This window comes from Arvicola amphibius, chromosome 12 (genome assembly GCF_903992535.2).
Source record: "Arvicola amphibius chromosome 12, mArvAmp1.2, whole genome shotgun sequence".
Taxonomy (NCBI): domain Eukaryota; kingdom Metazoa; phylum Chordata; class Mammalia; order Rodentia; family Cricetidae; genus Arvicola; species Arvicola amphibius.
In genome coordinates this window covers 155,023,495-155,041,802 of record NC_052058.2, presented here as the reverse complement: position 1 = coordinate 155,041,802, position 18,308 = coordinate 155,023,495, and the positions used below count along the sequence as shown (strand labels likewise).

Here is an 18,308-nt window from a genome sequence, read left to right as displayed (position 1 = left end):
GCTTTTCTGGGTTCAGTCCCCAGAACTTCAAGAAAACAAGTCGTCTTGTCAGTGAGGAGGATGGGGTAGAGAAGGCGTATTGGAAGAGGTCAGCATTGGCCTCCACTGACTGCTGCCAAGCATCTCTTGGGATTCGCCTAGTACATCCAAACCAGCCAGCCCCAAGGCTTTGTGGGTTGGAAGGAGTTAAACATTAGCATGGTCTCTATGCTCATTCCTCCTGAAGTTCCATGGGGATCCAGCCCGTGCCCCAGGGCCTGTGAGCAGAGCTGCATTCATCTCGCATCAGGATGCAGGGCACAGTGCCAGGGACGGCCACCTGTCCTCACGCATTTCCACTGCTCCGTTTGGCAGATCCAGATCACACACCCTCTCAGGGACACACCTATCAGACAGTCGAGCATGCTCGCATTCCTGAGGAGCCTGGAGTGGGGGCTCACTGGGCCCGAGGAAACCCAAGAAGCACGTGGAGAAACAAACGGTGGGGCGGCCGTCTCTCGGGGTCCCCACGGCAGCTCGTGGAGATGTGTTTGCTCATTTCCTCATGTTGCAGCACGAGCGGGCTTCGCAGCTGGGATTTATTTTCAGAGCACTTTGGAATTCGACAGACCCGCCTGCCTCCTGCCTCCCAGCTGAACCCTTTTGCCATTTGGTTGATGATAAAGCGAGTGATGGTTCACACTGAGATGGCTGTAAAAGATGCTCTCTGTGAACGAGACAGACAGGTGTCAAAACCAGAGTAGCAGACAGTGCAGTCAGCAGAGCCCCAGGTCGGCTCTGCAAAGTCTCCGGGCTTTCAAACCCAGTGTCCCTCTCCAGAGGGAGCTGAAGTCTGTGTGCGCACCTTGCTCAGCGCTGTCCCTCAGTGGCGGATAAGACGGCGATTCTGGCGTCCGTGGAGAGCATGCACTTACAGAGCTGTGCTCCACGTCTGCAGAGAAGGCTGCCGTGACCCAGATTATAACAAGGGTGAGGAGGGCAAGCTGATCAGGCCCAGTTCAGAGTCATATTTGCCAAAGGATCCTAATAAGTACCAGAGAGCCAGCTCAGGAAAGCTCAGCTTGCCACAGGAATGCAGTCCAGGGAGGTGACTTCCGGTGCTGCACCTTCTCCTCCTCCTCCTCCGTCTCCTTCCTCCGTTAGCTCAGCAGGCCCGAACTGGGGAAGGATAGTCCTCAACTCCCTTCTCTTTCTAATGAGAGGGACTCGCGTAAGTGACCCCAAAGGAGGGGCCTCACAGGCTAGACCCGTGTCCTTCACTAGCGTTTATCTCTGTTTGAAAGTTTTTTTTCTGTCCCACTCCATTGCTTTCCCTTTGGGTCCATGCTCTCTCACACCCCAGTAGTAACGGCCTTTCCTGTACTTAGGTCAGGGAATTAGTGCTGAGTGAGTGTGATCCCCAAGGTAACGAGCTGGTGTAGTGATGTAATTCTTGGAGTTTGTCTAGGAGAAGAGCTGCTCAGGGCCATGAGCCCACTGGGGAGCAGTGAACTGCACCAGGTAACCAGGTCCTGGGCAGAGCCAAGGAGGGTCATGTGATGAGCGGAGGCCAGATTATATACTTTCATACTGGGGTTTGGGATGTCGATTTTGGAGACCATTGGTGGGGAGCATGAGAGATTGCCAAGAAAAGGTATGGCAGTTTAAGACTACCATGTTGACTGTCTATTATTCTGCTTGACTTCTTCCTCGTTGAACCTTGGTTTAGGCTGACAGCCATCAAGGCCCAACAGTCTGTCTCCATCTCCTAATACCCCTGGGATTACCAACATATAGTCATGCCCAGCTATTGTACATGGGCGCTCAGGTCTGGATTTGGGTTCTCACGCTTGCACAGCAGGTATTCTCTCCCCCTGAGCCATCTCTCCAGTCCATGCTCGTCCATGGAAGGTTTGAGCAACTGAGTCGTAGGGACGAAGGCCATGGGGAAAGGGCAGCTTTGGAAGGTGCATTTGTTTGCACCTGTAATGCCAGATAGACAGCTGGACACCGTGAAGCCTCCAAGAGGGGTCTGGCTTCCTGGTGCTTATCAAGTATGCTGAGAAAGACTCTGATTGTGATGTAAGAACAGCAGTGGTGTTCTGCGGGGAAGAGGGAGTACTGAATTCTGAGTCCAGCAGAGAAAAGCAGAAATGTAGAACCTGAGAAAGGGCGAGGACTCATTGGGTGGGGAATTACTAAGAGTAAACATTAGGGTGTAGGGAATTCTTGCTAGACCCACTCAGCAGAGCTCTTACTGAATGCAGGCCACAGTGACAAGATGGCAGCAGAAGCCAGATACTGAGGGTGGAGATTTTGCCCCAAAGTGTTACCCAGCTTCCCACTACTATGATAAAATACCTGGCATAATTAGTGAAGATAAAATCTTTGCTTTGACTCGTGGTGTTGGAGGTTCCAGTCGGAGAATGGTAGTTTGGACCTCTAATGGGGTGTGGATGACAGAGGCAGGGTTGTTCTGCAGAGCAAAGCTGCCTAACTCATCAGCTAGGTCACACAAGAAGAGATCATGGTCCTACGATCTTCAGAGGCACACCCTCAGTGACCTAAGGACCATCCGCTAGGCCCCACCTTTAGAAAGTTCACTGTTTTCATATTCAGTGATGCCATTCAGGGGGAACAAGTGTTTAAGACATGGACCGTTGAGGCTACTCATGCAGACTTGTAACACTGATTTACCTCAAGGAATCTTTCCAGAACTTCAGGCCAGAATGGGAAGCCCAAAACTAATCCCATTTTAAGAGAGACTCAGAGTCTCTGGAGAGTGTCTTTGACCTCTGGAGATGGGCGTCATGATGTCACCAGTATGCAGGAGGCAGTAGGACAATGTCACTAGAGATCTCTCGAGGGAAATGGGAACAAGAAGTTCCAAGGCCCAGCACCAAGAGAGGGTAAGGGATGGGGAAGTGGAGGCTCCCCCACAAATGGGAAAATCTTGGTATTCCAGGGCAAGAATATTATCAGGTTCATGTTGAAGAGAGGGACAAAGAGGAAACAGGCCAAGGCCTATATTTTAGAATTGGCATGGAGATTTCCCTGTGTCATGGACTGGGTGGTATCCATGGAGCTGTAGGGTAACGGCAGGTTGTAGGGGTGCCCCACTGGGAGGAGACCAACTTATAGACCATGATAGAACAATCCACCTGCAGCTGAAGAGATAGGACCTTCTGGGTCACTGAAGGTTTCCATTTGCTCTCTTCTCCATGATGAAAGCATTGTGACCTGGTTTATATCCCGGAGGCTGTAGACAGCAGGGAATGGAGACATCGGGACTGGCTGAATGGGAAGGGCTCAAGGGCTAGAACAGATCTCGTCGGTGTCTGAGACGTACGTGGAGATTCCAGCAATATGTCTTCCTCTAAAGCCAGAGGCATAGCTCCACCAGCAGAGGACTTGACCAGGCTGCCGTGGGAGAAGACGCTAGGTCACCGGTATCCAGAGGTGACATCTAAGACCTTGGCATGAATAAACTGCCTAAGGGGTGTGTGTGCAGGAGGACAAGAAAAGATGGAAGAGCTGGAGTCCCTAGAGAAAGAAGGGACTCATGGGGAAAGAGTAGAGATGCCAGAAAGGAGTGAAAAGTCTGGGTTGGGAGGGCTGTTCGATTGTTAAAACAAGACAATCTCCCTACACACCCCTAACTTACCCGGGCACTCACTATATAAACCAGGCTGCCCTTGAACATTCAAGATCCCTCCTTGCCTCTGCCTTCTGAGTTCTGGCATTAAAGATGTGTTTCCCCATGCCTAGCTTGGTGAGGTTTTGTTTTGTTTTCTTTTTTTAAGAGAGCCATGTATAGTTTGCAGACTTCAGCAAAGCAGCCAGATCAAATAAAGGAAAGATGTGTTTTGGATTCAGCAGTGGGGAAGTTTTCCGTGACCTTGGCAAAGGCTGTTTTCATGGGGCTGGGAGGAGGTGGCCAGACTGCACTGGCTTTTGAGGCTCAGGAACCCAACAATACAGATGACAAGTAGAGACGGCACCGGCACCGGGGAAAACAAGGCCTTGTGAACCGTGTGGATTCCAACTCTCCGTGAACACTGGGGATGCCAGGAAAACAGTCTGTTGCCCAGCCTGTCCCGGTGTGGCAGAGCTTTGGCAAATTGGCCCCCTCGCTGCCCAACCTTAATCTCCGCAAGAGGCTCACGCCCTACTCTGCTTCCCTCTCCTGCAGGCCGCATCTTGGACCTGAAGACAGGGACGGTGAAGAAGGAGGGACAGCAGTCGTCAATGCGCATGTGCATGGGCTCGCGCCGCTCCTTTATCTGCAGGATGAGGTTTGTGGGTTGGCAGAGACCAAAGCAGGGGGTGGGGGCATTCGCTCGACCCCGTGCTCTCCCACCCATCCTCTTTGCATACCTGTGTGTGCTGCGTTTTTCTTTTCTCTCTCTTCCTTGTTCTTTTTTCTTTTATGGATTCCTAGTCAAAGCTGGAATTTGCTCTGCAGACCAGGCTGGCCTCTAACTCTCGAAGATCCTCCTGCTTCTGCCTCCCAGGTGCTAGGATTGAAAGTGTGCACCACCACACCAGTGCATTCTTGTTCTTTATTGGGGGTGGTGCGGGGAGACCATGCTGAGGTTCAAACCCGGGACTTGTGTCCTCCAGGCAAGTGCTCTGCCACTGAGCTATTCTTCAGCCCTTGGCTTTGGGGGATTTCTCAATGCAGTGCAAGCTGGCTTGGAAATCCTGATTCTCCCACTTCTGCCTCCTTAATGCTGCACATTCTAATAACCCTGGCCCACTGTGATAGCTTAATTTCTTTTCCTGACTGTCCTCCGAGGCCATCCACACATCTTGCCTCTCCAGATTCTGTATTCCTCAATATGATTTGTATTGAAGCCGCTGATCCCATGCTTATTTTTTTTTTTTTTTTTTTGGTTTTTCGAGACAGGGTTTCCCTGTAGTTTCTAGAGCCTGTCCTGGAGCTAGCTCTTGTAGACCAGGGTGGCCTCGAACTCAGAGATCCGCCTGCCTCTGCCTCCCGAGTGCTGGGATTAAAGGCGTGCGCCACCACCGCCCGGCCCCCGTGCTTATTCTTGTGTTTCCTGTAGCGACTCACACCTCTTAAACTGGTCCCCAATTATTATTGTTAGACATTTTGTTGGTTTGTTTTGATTTTGTTTTGTGTTTTTGAGGCAGAGTCTCGTGTGTCACAGGCTGGCATCAAACTCACATAGCTGCAGGTGACGTTGAAGTTCTGATCTTCCTGTGTTCACTTCCTAAATGCTGAGACGAGGTGGGCCTCCATGCCTGGTTTATATGGCATTGGAGTTCCAGAACTTTCTTTATGCTAGACAAATACTCTACCGACTGAGTCACATTCCAAGCCCCATTGGTTTGTATTTAAAATGTAAATGGTTTGGTTTCATGATTCAGTTCCATCATCATAAGGACAGAGGCTGTGGTTTATGCCTCCTTGATATATATATATATTTTGAGATATATATATATATATATATATATATATAGAGAGAGAGAGAGAGAGAGAGAGAGAGAGAGAGAGGTGGCCACTTATGTAGTCCAGACTAGCATCCACCCTTGATCCTTATGTCTCAGACTCCTGAGGGCTGGGATTACAAACTTGAGCTACCTTTGCCCAGATGAGTTAAAAACTTTTTGCACCTCCTTGACTTTCAATAGAATGTTTTGTATATATTTATTGCTTGAATTCATGGAAGACTGGGCCCAGGATTCCTCACCACCAGCAAAATCTGAAAGGGAATGAGAGAGAAAGAAGGTGGGGGCAAGGAGGGAAAAGATGTCAAGGAAGCTTTTTGTATCGTTAAGGTGATAATAGGGGATGAGATATGCAATATACTTGCAGATATGTAATAGGTCATGCAGCCAGCCACATATAGGGTATAAAATAATGAGAGAGGTCAGATATGAAGCTATGCTATGTCTTGCCCTGTTGGAGTAATGGGGTGTCATTACTATGATAGGAAAAAATGGCTGGAAACTCCTTTAGCATGAAGGGAAGTAGTCATTCTTTTTTAGACTGAGGTGCCAACCAGACAGCTAAAATGGAAAAAGATGAGGGGCCAGTCGGGTGTATAACTCTAGAACCCAGAGGAACAACTGAAGATGGGCTCAGGGATTAATGCTGAGATGGCAGCCGAGCTGAGAGAAAAGTCACCTGAAGGCAATGGAGCGAGGTTATCAGAGGACAGCGCATGGGGCCCTGCTCCCTCAATGCTGGAAAGCTCAGTTGAGCATCCAGGCAGGCAAGAGCGAAACAGAGAGAGCTAAGGAAGTATCCGAAATGCCACTACTGAGTCCCAAATGCAAGGTTTGAGGCTCCAAGGCGACGCCTCAGAGTGAGAAGCGGAAGCTGAAGCTAAAGGCAGGCAAACAGAACAGACTCTGTGTCTTCCGCCCAGCCCGCCCTGAGATGCATTTCCCCCAGGACTGCCTTCAGATACCTCTCCTGACCAGTGTGGAATTCTGCACCCATCTTGGTTCAGCACAGCATTGCCTGCACCATCAGCCTTCTCTCCTTCCCTTTATACTCTGTGATTGAGCTGCCCATCCCAGACCAAGCACAGCAGAGCCGTTGGCTAATGTCATGGCTGTCTGCTGCCAGAAGTGACTTAACACTTGTACATCTTGTGGGTACTATAACATTTCAAGGAGAAAATGCTTTATAATGAATATTTATCTTTCCTGGTTCAACGTCATCTTTTAGATTAGTGTATGTTTTAACAAAATCTATTTCTTATGCCTGGAAAGATAGCTCTGTTATTAAAAAAAAAAAAAAGTCAAGCATGGTGGTGTGTGCACTTGTAATCCCAGTGATGGGGAGGTGGAGACAGGCAGACTCCTGGGTCTTGCTGCCTACTGGGCAAATCCTAGGTGAGAGACCGTGTCTCAGAAAAAGAAGTGCATGCCATTTAAGGAAGAACAGTTAAGGTTGTCCTCTGGCCTCCATACAGACATTTGCATATATCTGAACACATGTGCCTGTATACATGCACACACACACACACACACACACACACACAGAGAGAGAGAGAGAGAGAGAGAGAGAGAGAGAGAGAGAGAGAGAGAGAGAGAGAGAGAGAAATGTACAAACCTACAAGTCCTATCACCAAATTCTCCTGCTCCTTACGCCTATGTGGGCCTACTCTTTTACAAGACATCACTTTAGGGGTCTGGTGAGAGATGTGGTTTCTCTGCATCTGCTGCTCTCCAGGCTGAATGCTGGGCCTCTTCCAGAAAGCCCTGACAAGGTGCCAGGAAGGCGCTAGAGTGACAATGTGCAAATGGTCTCTCTGCCTTAGGCTGGAGTCTCACCCGCTGCCTGCTTGATGTCGCCAGTGAGCTGGACATTGTGCACAGCATCCAGCCAGAAACAAAATATTCTCAGCTAACGTCACAGCGGGGTCCTCTTATCCTAGCTTGGGGACGGATAGTGAATGCAGCTGACATGAACTCTTAATTAATCGGAGGCATAGCACAGCATTTCCATTAGCCGCAATAGCACCACTGCCACTACCCAGATTAGCCCGTCTTTCCAAGCCCAGGCATGCCTCCAGAGAATGTACTCAGAGCTGCCCATCAGAGTTAGGAACCTGTGCTACCTGGACTGACTTGAAAGATGTGCAGCAGTTTGTTCTGCCTAGAGCATGACATCATCAACAAAGCAGCACAGTTTCCTTGGGACACTGGGCCCAGGCTACCAGAAGGTGCAGAGGGCCCTGTTGGCATCTCTGGATGGCAATGTCACAGACTGATCCTGTTATGGAAACTGCTCCGGTGCTGGCAGCTCTCCAAGGTCTCAGAACATAATTGGACTCTTTCGTTTTCTTTTTTTTTTCTTTTCTTTTTTTTTTTTTTTTTTTTTTTTTTTTTGCATGTTGCAAATGATGACATCCAGGCTAGCGCTTGTCATGTAGTTGGGAAATGGAAATGCACTTAGCAAGTGGGCCTGCCAAGTGGTGGCCAGATCCTGATACCTGGGGATGCTGAGAGAGTCACTGAGAAGTGATCAGGGAGGTCCTGCCATTGTGGAGAGTGCTTCATCCCCTGGGTCCCATAGAGGGACCCCCAGGTGGACCTGATTCTTTGCCTATGGATTCCTTGTCTTCACTCTCCCCTCGCCTTTGCAATCAGCAGGCTTCCAGCTGTGTGGTTGTTCCTAGAGCCAGCCCTGGTCCGGGAGGGGCATCCACAGTATGATGCTCAAGCCTGGGAAGATGCTTCTGTTCAGCAGCTGTCAGCATCTGTTTTGAGTTGGTGTTTCTGCTCGGGCTTGCACAGACACTACTGCCATCATCACCCTCCCACTTTCTACAAAGCCCCCAGGTTCCACTGAAATGATCCGTGGGGCCAAGGATGGCTGGTCTTCTCCGTTAGTGTTCCTGCAACTCTCTAGCGCCGAGATGGACTGTGATGTTTCTCGTGCACGTGAAACACTGGCCAAATTTCCCTTATAGGGCAACTACAAGTCAAAAGCAGGCGAGCCCACGTCTGTCCTTTGGAAGGACATTAGCCATGGATTAGCCATGGGACTTCTGAGTAAACACACAGCGGTTGAGAACCACCTGCTTGATAGCAAGGTTACCCTTCAGTTTTGAGAACCACCTGCTTGATAGCAGGGTTACCCTTCAGCGTGAGGGGCAACAGAAAGTGAAAGTAGGGGAGGAATTTTACAAGGTCCTGGTCCTGGGTAACTTTTGTATCACTTGGCGTTTGCCAGCAGTGGATGGTGGCAGGCAGGAGCAGCAGCGGGAGGCATCTGTTCGTGTTATGGGTTCTGTGCAGGTCTTGGGTAAAAGGATCCTTAGCCCTGCAAGGGCGAAGGCTCGTGTGCTGGTCAAAGATATTGAGAGTCCTCAGCTCCTGACTACAGCTGGCATTACAGTCTCCAGGCTATTGAGGTATCATATTCTTCAGCTGTGATAATAGCCGGTGTTACAGCTCCCAGGCAGGCGATGCTGAGACTCTTGACCCTAAAAGCTTGACTACTATAGAATTCTCCCAACAACAAGGCCTACGGTTTCTCTTTGACTCCGCAGGCTTCTTGCCGTCTGCTGTCAAGCAGCTGGCCATCCTGCTCCACGCAGTTCAGCCTGCTGGTGGCTTAGCTAGGACCGGCCCTGCTGCACTCCCGCCTCTGCCTTCACCCTTTCTCTGCTCTCTCTGCTACTTCTGTTTTCTGTGTTACCAGCTCAAGCTCTAATAATAAAAAAGTGATTAAGACAACAACAACAACAAAAAAGTTAATTAAGAAAAGATTGCTCCAGAAAAATCTTCTCACTGGGCTTGATTGTCATAGCAGGAGAGGAAGCACAGCAGAGCGTTCCCCAGATGGGGGACACAAAGTGAGCTGAAGAGGCAGCTTCACAGCAATCCGTGCATGCAAATTCACGCTAGTGTTTGCTCCCATCACACACTTACCCCTCTAGTTCTAGCCTTCTGCTCCCCTCCTGGCTTAGGTGGAAATCGTTGTAGGATTAACTTGAGTTCATCCAGGCTTCTAACAGTTTAAAATTCCAGGAAGAAACTATTTCAGATAGCTCTGGTTTGGGCTACACCTTCAAGAGTAGTTTTTACAAGGTGTCTATGAAGAGTTCAGAGCAGCCGGTGTTCACGTAAGGGTTCTCTCGCTGGCTGTTTGATTAATATTCCTTTTGCTCAAGATAGTCACAGATGCAAGAAGGTCAATGGCCGTGCATGCCCCCCCATCTTTAATTGCCCCTTCCCCCGCACCTCAACATCTTTGTTGATAAGGAAGTGAATGTCAGAAAGATTGTTTACAAATTAAAAGAACTCATCATATGTGCTGCCAATATGACTTAGTCAGATCCTTGCCTTACAAGACCTGGGTTTGACCTCCAGGGTCCATGTGAAAAGAACCGGGTGTGGTGACACGCTTTAGTAATCCTGGCATCAGAGATGCAAAACCTGGAGGCCCAGCCACCAACCAGCCTCACGTGGCAAGCTGCAGACCAGTGAGCAACATTATCTCCAAAGAAAAAGATAGAACATGCGCTTCTACTCACACACACATTGCACCTGCACACGTTTGAACACACACAATGGGCTTACACTAACAGTGAGTTTTAAAGAGCTTAACACTTGCCTAATGCTTCTGGGTGAGGTGCGTTCCCCTTGTCTGTCTTAGAAGCACCGTAAGTTTTGTGTATTTACTGCAGCCTCACTGGTCCTAATAATAATGTGTTGACTCTTAGGTGTGGAAATGCTCCCCTGGACCACCTGCCTTTGAACAGAATAACCACCATGCGGAAAAGGTTCAGGTGGGCATCCCTTTCTGTGATGCACTCAGGGACTATGCTAGTAGATGCCATGATGGCCCCACACTGGGGAATAGTTCAGCTTGAAGAGGGACAGAAAGTAGAGGCCCAGGAGGGCACGTGTCAGGGTGGCAGTGTCTGGGATGAGAACCAGGAGTTGGGTGGATTTTATGTGTGACTTTCAGGTCAGGATGGTGGGAAATCGAGATTTAAAACCATAAAGGAAACAAGGGAGCAGGGGAGCAGGTAGCTTAGATACCCAAGGGGTCGCCAGCCTTGTTCCCATATCATGAAGACAGCCTCATGTGTGTCCTTTCTCAGGAATGGCCTTGGCCCTGTGAAAGAAGGAGAAGCCCAGTATGCCGTGGTCCACTGCACAGGTTACATCAAGGCTTGGCCGCCAGCAGGTGAGCAGAACTCCTGATAGATTTCTGAGAAGGCAGATGCCTTCATCTTCAACTGTTGTACTGGCTTAGGAGTATTCTTGAGGCCAGGTGGTGATGGGGCACACACCTTTAATCCCAGCACTTGGGAGGCAGAGGCAGGCAGATCTCAGTGAGTTCAAGGACAGCCTGGTCTACAAAGGGAGTTCCAGGACATCCAGGAATACTACATAAAGAAACCCTGTCTCAAAAAGCAAGCAAGCAAACAAACAAACAAACAAAACCCAAAGAGTATTCTTGGCAAAAAAAAAACAAGAGTGTATTGCCATTTTCTTTGTGGTTAGAATGTCATTTTTACTAGAGAAAGCGCCACTATCTGAAATAGGTTTCCAAAAAGTGGAATTGGTGGAGCCTTTGCACCATCAACCTCTGCAAAGATAGTGTGGAGATTTGAAATGGGAGTTTCAGCATGCTCCCACAGATGCACACATCAAAGTCATTGAGAGATGACAGATTATAATAAGCATTGGCCAGGAAAAGGAGAAACGAAACCATCCTACCTTGCTGGTGGGAAATGTAAAATAGCATAGCTGCTTGGAAAAGCAGGCTCAAAATGTTAAGCATGCAGTTACTATATGACTTCACAATTTGACTCCTAGATATCAACCCAAGAGAATTGAAGACCTAGGTCTACAAAAGGAATTCGAACACAAATATTTATTCACAATGGACAAAGTGTTAAAAACAACCCGAATATACACGAAGTGGTAGATTGATGAACAAAATTTCATGTATCCGTACAGGGAATACTAAATCACCAGAGCATTGCTGTGTGGCATAGAAATTCCACAAAGAAAAGGACACAAAGACTGTGGCCCTAATACAGTGAAAGAAGATAGGTCAATAGCCAGCCTAGCGCTTGGCATAAATCAAAACAGCACGTTGGCCATTGGCAAGCAAATGAAAACAAAGAACTATAGGATAAAAGGGGGTTGAACTTGATATTGTAGCACTGGCTCTACTGGGCAGGGAGCTGGGGATTATGCTCACTCTGAACTGGACTTTTGTCTTGGAGGGGATTATACAAGGGACCTTTCTGACCAGTGCAGGCGTCTACAGGGGCCCTTCCTTCGCTGACTGTCTGACACAGGGAGAGTGCCTGCTTCACAGGGAGAGTGACGCTTTGCTGCCTGTTGCCCAGCAGATTGTACCTCTGATCTGGCATGTTGATTTTCAGCAGTACCATAGGTTGTCTGGAAGTAAGATAATTTCTCTGTACTGTTTAAGGTTTTTCAAAGGATGAGGGTTTTTTTATGTCTGTGAATATCATCAGCACCTTTCCAGAGTTCTGAAATGCACGCATGATTGTAACAGTAGTAACTATTTTCTGAGTGTTTGCCCTGCCAGGCATAATTAGAACGATCGCAAGAGTAATATGGAATTGGCAGAGTCTGCGCACCTGCAATTCAAAACTCTACAATCTAAACACTCCACACTGACTTTTTGTGTATGTATACACATGTATTCACACACACGTGTGTGTGTGTATGTATATACATGTATATGTATATATGCACAACCTGTCAGTTAAAAGGATTTTTTTCCTTAAAGCATTATCTTGGGCTTTATTGGATTGCTACCACAAAATATTACAGACTGGGTAATTTTCAATGAAAAGAAATTTCTTACAGTTATAAGGGTGGAGACTTCTGGGATGAGGGGTTGCATTTGGCAAGGGTCTTCTAGCTGTGTGACAGAGGATGTCATCTGGGGAGAAAAGTGACACCTGGAACCTATGAGCTTAGGTCTCTCTTCTTTTATTTTTTGAGACATGGTCTTACTATGCTTCCTGGCTGGCTTGGAACTCATGATGTAAACCAGGCTGATCTTGAACTCACAGAGATCCACCTGCTTCTGCCTCACAAGTACTGGGATTAGAGTGTTCCAGCACACACAGCCTCTATTTCTTAAGGAGCCACTAACATCATCATGAGGTCACTATAGGATCTGAATTAACTCTCATTCCTCCAAGAGGCCCCATTTCCGAATACCATCAACATATGAATTTGGGGTTTCAAGTTTCTAACTCATAAAATTTTAGTAACATTTTTTCCTAATGTGTATGGCTGGGTTTTTTTTTTTTTTTTTTTGTGTGTGTGTGTGTGTGTGTGTGTGTGTGTGTGTGTGTACACCATGTACAGGCTGTGCCTGCAAGAGGTAGATCCCCAGGGACTGGAGTTACAGATGGTGTGAGCCACCATGTTGGGAATCCAATGAAGATCCTCTAGATGAACAGCCAAAGCTCTTCATTGCTGTACCATCTTTTCTGTGCCCTAAAAGATATCTTTGAAACATGGGAAGTGTAATTTATTAAACTGTCAATATGCTGTTTGCCAAAGGCCTGCACCAGACCCAAGAACAGGGATTGAAAAGGCCTCTAGCTCTCAGTTTAGGAGATCTGCTCCCTCGGTTCTGACAGTGCTACAGAACCAGCTAGACCCCGGGAATACAAAGAGTTCCCAGCAGCGGAAGAATTAGCAAAGAGCAGTGCAATAATAGCACGAGGAGACCTTTCGTAAATGGCATGGCTGATCCCTTCTGCTGCTGTTCCTAGGAGCATCAGATAGTGCTTGAGAAAGTAGGTTTGTAGTAGGAGACTGTTCCAGGAGAAGGAAATAAGAGCAAACGGTTGTGGTGCTGAGAGGGAGCCAGGCAGCAGTGTCTCCATTATCCAGTAAGTATGGTAACCTGTGAGTGGCCATTGTCTTGCCGGTCTTTCAGGGCTACACCCCAGGTCCATTCTTCTAGGGGTCCTCAGATAAATGGGGAGACCATGTGTATAGAAGTGATAGGCAAGTGTGTTATAAGACAGTAATCCTTGGGGTTTGAAGAGCCCCTAAGCCAACTGAGGTTAGGAGAGTTGCCCTGAAGAATGCCCATACCCAGGCTTCATCAGTAGCTCATCCTATGAATGCCTTGATTCCTACTGAATCTTTCTCTGCTTTAAGTTAGTTCATCACGCTTACTATACCAGGCAAATTCCTCTTCTGGTTCTGTGCTCAATACTCTGCTTTTCTGCCCCTTTTGAGGGGTTCCACACCCATGGTTTCACATGACTAATGTCATTAGTATGGTAAAACTCTCGCAGCCTCTGTGAGAAAAGAGGCTGTGGCCCAAGGAGCAGGAGACAGTGGCATCCAGAGGATGAGTTCCCCTGGAGCTGCATGGGTCTCAGAACTGTTGCGGTTCGCTTGTGTGAGGGCAGGAGGACTCATTCTTCATCTTAAATACTGGTCCTTGAAAGTGCCACTTAAGGAATGGCTGAAGGAGCCAGGGTGTTCCACTTAGAGAAAATGAGACATGATTGCTGTCTTCAAGTATTTGAGGGGGTGTCATATTGAAGGAGGAATTAGTCTCAGGATAGTTCCAGAAGACACAACTAGGAGCAAAAGAGGAAAGTTACAGAAGCGAGAAGCAAGCCAAGGGCATGAACGGGCATTAAAAATGCAAGATAGACACATTAAGCTATGGAAAAAAACAGTTTTCATGGTTAACCAGAACTGCACTTTAAAACAATTGGATACCGTTTTCTCTTAACCTCTTAATGGACCAAAGAGGGAAAAGGCAAATGATGCCCAGTGTTGGGAAAGAAAAGGTGCTGTCTACAGAGCCAGTAGGAATGCAAATTAGTGCAATGCTTGAGCAGAAGAACGGAGCGCTGCTATGTGTCAAACATTTGACAGTGTGCGATTTATGATCCGGCGCTCAGATTCATGGGAATTTACTCTAAAAATTGACTAGAAATGTCTGTAGATTGTGTGCTTTAGCACAATTTAGCAATTGTGAAAGCGCCCAATGGATCTGATTGTCACTGGCAGAGAATTGGCTAAAATTCTGTGGAATCTATACACACCAGCACAGTGGACAGACACCAGTGAGAACATGAGATATTCAAGGATATCCAAGAACAAAATAAACTATGAATAATTGTTTTTAAATGGTTATAAGACATATACATCTTGATTCTTAAATTAAAAATGAATAAAAGATAGGTATATGTTAACACTGGAATATTAATCGCTTATTTCTGTGTTTGGATTGTCGGAGCTTTTTCTTCTCTGTTCATGTCTGTATTTCCCCAAAGTTTAACCTGACTTTAATAACCAGAGAAAATGATGTTTTGAGACGTCAATCTGAAATTTCAGAGGAGGTATCCAAGATGATCAGATCGTGTGGTTTACAGTGAAGTTGAAGCGTGTCATTATCTGCCTTCTTGGTCTGTTCTTCTCCTGGGCGCATCTGTGAAGACAGAGGTTCCGGAGAAGAAGGTCATCTTCCTGTATCATGACTCACGCACGCCTACAGGGGACCTAGCTGCCCCTGCTGCCTTGTTCCATGGCTGTCGATACTGATTCTTGATTAATGGCTGCATTCTTCACACATAAAACACTAATTCTACCTTACTGTTGGCGTCCTGCAAGACCCAAGGGCATATGTGTGTTCCTGTTCTCATCCCCATACATCATTCAGAGAGCAAACGTTATATTCTTGAAATCAGGTTGAGTGGATGGATGGGTGGGTGGATGGGGGAGGGAGTGGGTGAATGGGGGAGTGGGTGGGTGGATGGGGGAGGGAATGGGGGAATGGGGGAGTGTATAGTGAAAAAAAGAAGGGCTCTTGTTTTTAAGAAAAGAGAAATCATGACTCTAGAGGAATTGAAGGAATTTCTAAGTTTATGGAATTCAGTGCTATGGAGCTCTCTTAAGACACTTAGAGACAGTTGTGAGGTGTAGGTTAGTGGCTAAATTGAAGTCATGACTCTTTTACCCCTTCTTAAGGTCATGGAACTGGGGTACTAGATTATCAAACAGCTCCCGGTAAGGACTATTAGCTACAATACTGGCTCTGCTTGCTCACATGCTCAAACTCTGCAATCATTACCAATGACTAAGTTACAGAAAAGATTTATGATGGCAAGCTAAAGTCACTATAAATATCAGAACCCAGCCTCCAGAAAAGGTTAGCAGCCAGGATGGACTTTGCAGTGCAAACCAGAGCTGTTTGGACAGAGTTCTTGACAGCCACTCATAACACGTGCACTTGGGCCTGTTATTGTACAGTTGGTTAACTGTACAATCGTGAATCTTTCTTCTTCCTTCTGCCCATGCTATACAAACCTCAAAGTAGATTCTGGTATATTCCAGAAGCCCTTTCTGTTATATAGTAGCTTTCCTGATGAGCCTAACAACATTTTACACTGTACTGGTCCAGTATTTGGAGTTGGACTAGCAGGCACTGAGTTCCTTTTTCCCATCGTTCCCATCATGTGGTTGTTTAGTTTGTCACAAACCACTCAAAGCAGGGTACGTTTTATACATTGGGGGTGTGCTCAGAGTCTAAAGGACACTAAATTTCCAGAAGTGTGACTTATTTTCTCCCATTGTCACCACCCAGCTCCTTGCTTTTCATAGAGGGCTCATCGTCAAGCAGGGTCATTTCTAAAGTGGAGGCATGGCTTACGGCCTAGTCCATGTAGAATGCCTGGTTACCTAGCAGAATGGCTGCCCAAGAGAGCCGAGATCTGACCCAGGTTAGGGAGTTTGACCCCAGAGTTGATGACTTACCCCTGGGACAATCCAGAGCTGGAAAGAGCTTGTGTTGGCACTAAACACTTTCCTCATGGATGAGGTGGGTGTCTTTTTCTCACTTCATTGCTGACTTTCAGTAAGCTGTGGCCACAGCATGCCACAGGCTTGAGGTTATTTTGCAGTTCTGGCCAGAAGCCTCTGGGGTCAGGCCAGTGCTCATACTTCACCCGACAGCTCGGCCCCGCCATGAGCTCATCTCCAACAGCTCTGGGCTTCTGGCAGTTTGCTTGTTGAGTGCTCTGTTTATTTTTCTACCATGTGAGAGTCTCCAAAAGTTGTGTGTTGGATTTGAGGCCACTAAATCACAGGCAGTGGCTGTACCCCTATGCTCCCCAGCCCACAGCCATCCTACCTTATCCATATGAGACATGCTCAGGATCTCTCTAGACGTCAAAGACACCATGTTAGCTTCTGAGATGGAGAATGACGGTCACAGTCTTCTGGCTTTTCATTCTCAGACAGGAGGAAGTGACTCTTCTTGTTCCTTCCATAAATGTTTTCTGAGCTCCCACTGCAGAGCAGGTTTTTCAATAGTAGCTCCCTTCACTGGGAAGAGACTGCCAAGAGTTGGCTCAGCAAAAAAAGCCCTGCTTTATGTATTTAATTTTCATAAGAACCATGGCGAGGTGCAGGTACGGTTATTTCCTCCTTTCTGGACACCTAAAGACAGCAATGTGAAGCAGTGAGCCTAGCACCCATGGCTAGTAAAGGAGTAAGGGCAGGCTGTGTAGTCAGTTAGGCATCTTGGTACATTCACTTTTGTGATCACCCTATTCCCTGAAGGACAGGGATGCTGTGGCCGGGGTTGTGGTTGGGGCACCAGGGAGTAACATCAGATCGTGGGGATGGAATGCTGACCCTGAAAGCTTGGACCCTTCCCTGCTTTCCGTGTGTCGGGTTGTGAAGGATGTTCTGTGAACTACGTAGAACTTGCTTGAAGGCAGAGTGAAGACTGTTGCTCGTGTCTCTCACCCCAGGAGAAAATGAAGCTGAACGAAGGCAGGGACACGCGAGGGAGCTAGGACAAAGCAGGTTACATGGGGCAGGGGTGGCAGTGGGCAAGGTCCATGTGAGGCAGGTGAGAAAGCTACATCCTGCCCTCAGGAGGTCTGACTGCAGAGTCTGTGTGCCTACGTCATCATTACATTATCATTACTTGGCTGGCTTCCCTTACTCCAAAAATTGCGCACAGATCACATTGCAATCTTGACTAGAATTTGAACGTCAACTATTTGGTCATTGTTATATTGCAGTACTTATTTATGTGCTGTTATCTATTTATCATGTCACCTATCAGATCTGTCTTAAATCTGTCAATCATCCATCTTCTATCATTTATCCAAACTGCTATCTATGTAGCTACACGTTCAGGTGCATGTTGGCAACGCTAATTAGACTCAGTGATGGGTTATTTTTAAAACGAAAGAGGCTGGGCGTGGTGGCACACACCTTTAATTCCAGTGAGTTCTAGGCCAGCCAGAGTCATACAGTGAGGTCCTATCTCAAAAGGAAAAATTTAATATAAAAAGAAAGATAAAAAAGACATAAAGGGAATATGGGAGGGGAGTTCAAGAGGAGTTGGGGGTGAATAAAATCAAAATACATTGTCTACATGTGTGAAATTCTCAAAGAGTAAAATACATTTTAAAAATTGTCATCTACTGGGGCTGGAGAGATGGCTCAGAGGTTAGGAGCACTGGCTGTTCTTCCAAAGGTTCTGAGTTCAATTCTCAGCAACCACATGGTAGCTCGCAACCATCTATAATGAGATCTAGTGCCCTCTTCTGGCATTCTGGCAGAACACTGTATACATAATAAGTAAATAAATATTTTTTTAAAAAGTCACCTGTCACCTATCATTCATGTCACAGCCTATCTATCAAATCTATTGGCCGTCATCTCTCTCATCTATTCCTCTCTCAAATCTGTTGTCTATCAAAGCCTCACCTACCCTCTGTCATCTCCCTTTCTACCCCTTGCATGTTATGTGCAGTTGGCCGGGTACTAAGCAGATCTCCTTGGTC

General features: G+C 47.1%; 1 protein-coding gene across 5 annotated transcripts in view; it reads left to right on the top strand.

The window, feature by feature from the left end:
* Positions 1–18,308, top strand: part of Arnt2 (aryl hydrocarbon receptor nuclear translocator 2) — a 142,580-nt gene that overhangs the window by 80,371 nt on the left and 43,901 nt on the right. For all 5 annotated transcript variants that reach the window (XM_038313596.1, XM_038313597.1, XM_038313598.1 and 2 more), the window contains 3 exons: positions 4,172–4,274; positions 10,191–10,256; positions 10,575–10,660. In XM_038313596.1, the coding sequence (XP_038169524.1) occupies positions 4,172–4,274; positions 10,191–10,256; positions 10,575–10,660 (255 nt within the window). The remainder of the gene's footprint in view (positions 1–4,171; positions 4,275–10,190; positions 10,257–10,574; positions 10,661–18,308) is intronic.